At 36.8% G+C, this 7,338-nt stretch overlaps 1 protein-coding gene and 3 non-coding genes across 5 annotated transcripts; all 4 read right to left on the bottom strand.

Moving 5' to 3' along the window:
* Positions 1-221: 221 nt before the first annotated feature.
* Positions 222-362, bottom strand: LOC121983658. The gene has a single exon (XR_006112679.1). It is a non-coding gene; the product is annotated as a small nucleolar RNA snoR74 (small nucleolar RNA).
* A 180-nt stretch (positions 363-542) lies between these two features.
* On the bottom strand, positions 543-626 carry LOC121983647. Its single transcript, XR_006112668.1, has one exon. It is a non-coding gene; the product is annotated as a small nucleolar RNA Z102/R77 (small nucleolar RNA).
* A 67-nt stretch (positions 627-693) lies between these two features.
* Positions 694-795, bottom strand: LOC121983646. The gene has a single exon (XR_006112667.1). It is a non-coding gene; the product is annotated as a small nucleolar RNA Z101 (small nucleolar RNA).
* Positions 796-2,668: 1,873 nt separating this feature from the next.
* LOC121983118 (ABSCISIC ACID-INSENSITIVE 5-like protein 3) lies at positions 2,669-4,941 on the bottom strand. Of its 2 annotated transcripts, XM_042536091.1 has the most exons (4): positions 4,819-4,941; positions 4,017-4,726; positions 3,868-3,939; positions 2,669-2,859 (listed from the first exon to the last, which is right to left on the bottom strand). In XM_042536091.1, exons 2-4 carry the CDS (start codon positions 4,698-4,700, stop codon positions 2,779-2,781), a joined length of 837 nt encoding a protein of 278 aa, XP_042392025.1. In that variant the 5' UTR covers positions 4,701-4,726; positions 4,819-4,941; the 3' UTR covers positions 2,669-2,778. The 2 variants fall into 2 exon arrangements, with proteins under 2 accessions (XP_042392025.1, XP_042392023.1); XM_042536089.1 differs by lacking the exon at positions 4,819-4,941 and having other exon boundaries at positions 4,017-4,789.
* Positions 4,942-7,338: the final 2,397 nt, after the last annotated feature.

Raw genomic sequence — 7,338 nt, forward strand, 5'->3', positions numbered from 1 at the left:
TTGTACAAATTGTATTTTCATTGGTTTCTTGTTGCAATATGGGAGAACCTGTTAATTATGGGAAGCAAACCTAAATAATCTTGATGGATTTGTTAAAAATCCTATTATGGTGGTATGTGTGTGTGTTTGCCAGTAAGATTTCACTTAGTTATTTCTAACAAACGAAGGAGAAGGGGATCCATTGTTTATTTCAAATAAATTTAGAGCAAGAAGTGGCAAAGGGATGTTCCATTGTTTATTGAACCATCTTTCAAGGAAAAAAATTCTAAGACAGTTCAGCCAGTAACAATGAACACAATATTCCTAAAGCTTTTCGAGAAGCTTGCTATGAGTGAGGAAAAAAAACAAGCCCATGAATGTATAGTTAGGCTTACAGCAGTTTTTGTTCTAGACATCCTCATTGATATATCCTTAATCACAGTGAAAAAACAGACCAAAAGAAAAAAAAAAAGTAGAATTCGTAAAGTGTATAGCTTGAAATTTATCTCACAATTTTAATTTGTTCATTAAATTCAAAAGGAAAAATGAATGACGAAGAGCAGAGGCGATCAGATAGAGCTAATACAGGTGTAGCCATCATATCGGCTATCAAACCAATAGGGAAATAATCCATCATCATCTCATCCCAATTCATAGAACATGTTGGAAACCGTTTAGGAAATCAGAAACCAGGAGAGACAAAAGATGAAAGAAATTGGGCATCAGATCTCCAAGGTGATACGATAGGTAACATCACGAATACAAGCTTCAGACGCAAATTACCCATTAAAAACGATAAATCATCATCTGCCCACTCACCAATATATAAAGTAATAGAATAGGTTGAAGAACAGTGAAAAATGAAACCAATACCGAGGAAGAGATCTGAAACTATACGTCGATCGACAACAACAGCAAGGAGATAGCCTGGCGCTGGGCGCTGGGCGCTGCTTGCAGTCTTGCAGCCGATAGTCGACGTCGATCTTTGGCTTTGGAGACGGGAGCGCAAGAGGCGATGTAGAATATACAGAGGGTAGAGAATTAGGGTTCGAGTTCCGTCAAATTGGGATTGTCTGGGCCGTCGGCCCGAAACACATCACGCCTCATCGCAGGCCTTGGCCCAACCGATCGCCTCTTGGCGTTGAAGTTCTAGTTTAATAATGTTTAGATTTATTTATTTAATAGAACTTAAATTTTTATCGATTTCAATTGATAATATTATTTTTATAATTTAGATAAAATATGAATTTGATGGATGATATATTAAGTTTTAAAATTTTAACATATTATAAACTTGAAGATAGTAAAAATATATAAGTTACTACATTTTTATATATTTTAATAAGTTAATAAATTATTTTCTTTATGAATGACTCAGAGTATTCACATCAGTTTTTTTATTATTATATTTGAAATTTAAAATAAATGATCCACTTTATTAAATTTAGATAATTACTTTTCACTACACACTACATCAAATATCCTAAAATTTTCATCATCCTTAATTTTTTATTATTTTCTTCTCTTTCTTCTATTTTTTATTATTATATTTATGAAATGAGGGGAAGCGGAGAGATTGAGTGGAAGGAGAGATTAAAAAAATTATTATTTTATTTTTAGGGTAGAAGTTTGATTTCCTAAATTTAGAGAATCACTATTCATCAAATCTAAATTTAGGGAATTACTATTCATCAAAATCAAAATTTAGGCAATGGATAGGATAACTGATGCAAAAGATTTTTAGTTATCCTATTCAAAATTTAGAATAAAATCTTTGAATAGAAAAACTGATGTGGATGTTCTTAATATTTAAGTTCTTTTAATATTAAATAAATATAAATAATTTTTTATTAAATTGAACACAAACTTATTCACTCATCGACAATCTCAGTTCTACGAATGCCCTTCGAGTCATTCGATCAAAATACTTCACCTTTAGTTTATAATTAGAAATTTTATTTTATAATTTATAATTTTAAAAAAATAAAATTATCAAAATACAAACGTCTATCACATAAAATATTTCTAAAAGATTTGAATACATTGAAAAAATATATCTAAAAATTTGTTTTATATTTCTTTTAAACTTCTATTTTTTAAAAAAATAAAACAATGTATCATTATTTAGATGTTACAACAACTATTTTTTTCTATGATTTAGATGTCTAGACGATGCTCCTAGTTGTCTAAATTCGAACTATAATTTATGCACAGCTCAAAATTTGAGCTCTAAAATATTTATCCTAGCCTCCACGGCTCATTGTGCAAAGGCGGGTCCTGCCGCCCAGCGGCCCCCTAGGCCTGGCTTCACAGGGATCCTAGGAGGAGGTAAATCAACGTTGAATGCTGGTCCGGATAAAGCGTGGTGTCTCCCGGCTTAGCTGTTATGGTAAGTGGATTAATAGTATTAACATCAAATCGTAGGTTCGATTCACAAGGCTGGTAAGGAATAATACTCCCGTACTCTGCGGTGAAAACATTCAACCCTGCCACCCCACTTGCTTCAATAGTTATTATGATTTAACTCCTTTGCGTGGGCCGTGAAGTCGACTAACAGGAGACCTGGGACGAGGGTTATCGCCTAAAATATTTATCCCATAACAACTACTGTGGCAGTAGTTGGTCGCCGAGTAATAATATTTTATAGCAAAATGGAACCAAAACTCAAAGATGCAAGATCAAATTGTCACAATCTAACATTTCAAGCCAGTTCTTAACTGATTCAACATGTAAGCCAGTCGTCTCGAATCTCGATACAAGTTCAATAAGCTAAATCATGCAAATCCTTCCCAGAACAGATCAGAAAGGTGTCGAATTTGTTCGACGTAGTTGTTGCTTCGGGTCAGGCAGCGGAATATGGTGGATCATGACATCCAACTCCTGTGCCAGTTTAGAAACAAGATTAGCTTCACACAAGATTAGCTTCGATAATAAATCATCTAGATATGAACATGAATACCATTTTCTGCAAGAATTTCACATTGCCATAGAAGCCTCGGCAATTGATTCACTATAGATAGAACTACTAGTATCAAACTGATATCCCCTAAAGTGTGTTGCGTGAAGTCTTCGTGTTCATTGATCAATGAAATTACTCAGTAATCTTCTATTGATTTGTGCCACTTCTATCCCCAAAGTGTAGCATGGTAGTGGAGTCTGATTCGATCATCTAGGACTTCTCGTGCTCTTAGTTGGAAGGGAGATTACCGGATGATTAGGGTCTACTCCCATTTGGCATCACTCTCTTCCATATTTTCTATACTGTCTAACTGATTTAGTGTTCCATGATGCTTCCTCCACCTCGTGACCACTCCGTTCCCCCTTGCGATCACCAACACCTCCGGTCTATTCTACGCAACAATCTACTTCGATAGACATCAATGGTATCTGTGATCCTATTTTTAGTGCTTTACTCTACGAAAATAATATTCTTTTTGTTTTTGTTTTTGTTTTTGGTGTCTACGAAAATAATAGACATCAATTTCTCCTCCTCAAGTATTGGCATCAACAACCATGAATAAAGTTCCCATCTCTGTGCCCTGTAGATCACTAGCAAGCACCAACAAATCCTCTTAACCACCACATCCTACTCCAATTGCAGAGTCCATAAGCACTGCTAACACACCCAAACCTCTCCAAACCATGTGAGTCATTCATAGATCATTCGCGTTAGGTGACAATCCAAATTCTATGGTTCTGGACATGCCGTTGTATCCCATCATCCCCAAGTAAGAAAAGATCATTCTAAACTATACGCTCTTTAAAAACTAAAGATACTTTCAAACATCTCCAATTTATGAGTTATAGGAAATAGATCAGTTAGTAACTAATTCCATTCAGATTCAGGTACGACAACTTTTCCAAAAAATAAATGGAAAGATTACTTACATTGTTCTTCCTCAACCTTTGATTTTCTTCTTCGAGTCTGGAAACCTTGTTCTCCAATTCATTGGTGTAAGCCTGTGTGCGAAAATAGGGGAAACAGATGAAGGAATGAGTATGCAGAAGTTGAACGATCTGTAGTTTTGAGGTCTTGCCTGCTTCCTTGCTCGAGAACGGGCAGCTGACTCCCGGTTCTTGATCATTCTCTTCTGCCTTCGCTCCACCGTCTTCTTGGCCGAATCTTCTAAGTGCCCCCTTTTCCGCCTCGGCGTTTGTGGATTAAACGGCGAGGAATTGGCTCCTCCGCCTTCGTGATACGCGGTCTCCGATATGTTCCCGGCGGCTGCAGCAAGTGGCTGGGGCGCAGGCTGGTGGGTGACGCTCTTCTGCTGCTTCTGTTTCTGCTTCTGCTGCTTCCGGCGCCGCGGATGGCAGTGGTGCAGCCAGTGAGGCGTCGGCCCGAAGGTAATCTGATACCCGCCGCCCTCATTCGGCGCATCTCCGGCAACTCCGGCCCTGCACAGGAAGTCTTCGAGGGTCATCTCCCCCAGACTCGGGTGCTGCTGCCTCTCCTGCTCTTTCCCTCGCTGGATCTGCCGCCACACCTCGTCCACCGTCTTCTTGCTCAGGGCGCCGGCGTCGGCCGCCGGGGAGCGGCCGTCCTCTCCGGCGGGGAACACGCTTCGGAGGAGGTCCTGGAGGTTCATGCCGGGCAAGGGCTCTCCGAGGTGGTTCTGGACTTGGCTGAGGGTGAGGTTGTACACCGAGCCCTGCCCGCTCAAGCTCTGCGATTGAACCTCTTTCTCCGCTTTGTCCACGCCCTGAGCCGCCATTGCCATGCCAACTCGTTCCAACAGCTCGATTCCTGCAGGTACAGCGGATCAAAAGAAAAAACACTACTGACTGCCATTTCGGCAAAATCCACAAGCAACTCAAGGAAGCACGAACGTGGGACACCTGATCGAAACAAATCAGAATCTAGCAGCAGCAGCAGCACGAACAGCCGCCATCATCTCATTGGACCGTCACACCGCGACTTGGCAGGTTCTAAATGTGCAAGCTGGTGAAGAGAGCCCCGAGAAAGAGCAAGTGTTGGTTCTTGGCTTATTTATAGGTGGACTGGACTAGTGGACTGGACTGGGAGCACACCTCAGACGACTCGTGCCTTCTTTCCATTGGCATATCCAATGATAACATGAAACAGAAGAACAAGTTCCGGTCCTGTTCAGTTGATCATTCCACAATTGATCAGCACAGCCATGGAAGTGAGAAGACCTGAGTATTACATTGCTATACAATCAGAATTAAGCACAGCTTCTAATGTGCTACAGGATGTCGCCGCACGAGTCCGAACGATACTAGATAGCCGAACCGAGAAGATTCCTTGAACATGTCGACTTCCTGAGAGCCAGAGCCCACGTGTCTAAGCAGCCCGAGTGTCCAAGAGCGTAGGCTGCTTGAGTTTGAGGAGATCAAAATAAATTCATCTGGTGTTGTAAGAATTTAAATTTATAGAAGTGTATTAGTTGAACTCGTATCTTTTATATCAAATTTTAAATTTAATATATCTTTAATAAATTTAATCATATTATTATTATTGATCTTAATGATAAATATGTTATCTATATAAACATATAAAATGACAATCATTTCATGTGATTTTAGTACGGACATATTTATCATTTTTATTAATCTTGAATTCATTTTCTTTCATAATATTATCAAATTTTTCATGTCATTATTTTAAAATTTATTTTAAATTATATATTAATTCATCAATCTATAAATCTTATTTTTCTATCTTGAGACAAAATACTTTAAGTTAAGTTGTTTTTACGCTAGATTTCATTTTCTAAATTCTTATTTAGAAAAATTATTTTTACATTCATTTGATTAATTTTTAAATTTCACATAATGACAATAATTAGCAATAATATGATGGAACATAATCTCATAACTCAAAAATAAGTGTCAAGTTTCTCATTGGTAATAATCTTTAATTACCAATCTTATCTTGTATTTATTAATTGTTCTATCTGATTTTATTTTTCGTTTGAAAATTTTCATTTACAATCTAGTGGTTTATTTTTAAGAGAAAGATTCATAAGTTTTCAAATGTAATTTTATAAGAATAAATCAATCTTAGATGTGATTACCGCTTTTCATTAGAGTCCTTTATAAAATCTTATAGCTTTTGAATAACTTTATGGTTTACTTTCCAACATGAAAATGAGAAAATCCATTTCGGAAGATTTTTCCATATGAGTTTTTTTTACTTCGTCTGAGCTCAACCTCATTCGGTTCATCTTGTTCATCTTCTTGTGTTTCATAGACCCATTTTGAGGAACTCGCTTCCTCTATAAGAAAACATATATTTGAAAAATGACGTATTTCTTAATTCATTTATTGAGTTCTTTTGTATGTTTAGAATATAAGACTTATACATCAGGAACCGATAAGTACCGTTGTTATAAGCATGTCCATTGAATATGTAATCAATAGTTTTGTTGGGATTGTTGACATTGCTAGAGGAGTTGAATAATAATTCTTGATTTTGCGTTTGTTCTCAATCATTATTCTCGTCTACAATGTGTTAGTACGCAGTGAAAAAATAGAAACAAAACACAAGGTAAAACACATACATAACACACCAATTTAACGTGATTTAGAACTCCCGACCATCCTAGTGAAATCACCACTAGCTCTCTCCTTACTGAATACCTTCTGGAGATAGGGAAACCTCTTACAACACCTATTATTATACAAGCAATATAAAAAAATAAAACAAAGATATATACAACTACAAATGAAAGTACATAACTTTATAAATGAAAACTTTGATTTGAGCACTCCCTCCAAAGGTTTGGAAATGCAACACATGTCTCCAAGAATCGGCTATGAAAACCTTCCTTTATATCCATAAGGCTAGGGGATGATTTTCGCCCATCAATGGACTACTCTTTACCATTAGTTGATTGCTCCACTAAATTTGACCGTTCAACCTAGAGAATGACTCTTACCAACTCAGTTTGACCACTATCAGTTAATTGTTATTATTCATCAATCTATTGATGCTCAACCAGTCTAGTTTCTAATGTAACTCAGAAACCTTTTGTTCACTTCTACAATGCTTTTAGTTGATGGTTATTGTTCATCAATGGACTGGTCCCAAAACATTCAACTGTAATAGTCGAATTTTAAACTTTATATTCGTTGCTATAGTGCCATTAGTCAATCAATCAAACTCATCAATCAACTTTACTGTAGCAAGACACTGTAGTAGAAACTCTAAACTTTGACACTGTAGCAAATCATAAATAGTGTAGCAAATCCTAAACACTGTAGTAAACAAAAAATGTTACTATAAAACCTAAAAACATTGTAGTAACTCTAAAACTAAACCCTGAACACTTCTCAAACCTCAATTTTAGGGTTTAGAGTCAATCGGTTCATCGATATCAATTGACTGATATTCCT

The sequence above is a fragment of the Zingiber officinale genome, chromosome 5A (genome assembly GCF_018446385.1).
Source record: "Zingiber officinale cultivar Zhangliang chromosome 5A, Zo_v1.1, whole genome shotgun sequence".
Classification (NCBI taxonomy): Eukaryota; Viridiplantae; Streptophyta; class Magnoliopsida; order Zingiberales; family Zingiberaceae; genus Zingiber; species Zingiber officinale.

Coding starts and splice junctions, on each gene's coding strand:
- LOC121983118 (XM_042536091.1), bottom strand. CDS start 4,700: ATGGCAATGGCGGCTCAGGGCGTGGACAAAGCGGAGAAAGAGGTTCAA. Junction 3,940..4,016: donor GTTCTCGAGCAAGGAAGCAG/GCAAGACCTCAA, acceptor TTTCGCACACAG/GCTTACACCAATGAATTGGA. Junction 2,860..3,867: donor AAAGGTTGAGGAAGAACAAT/GTAAGTAATCTT, acceptor AAACTGGCACAG/GAGTTGGATGTCATGATCCA.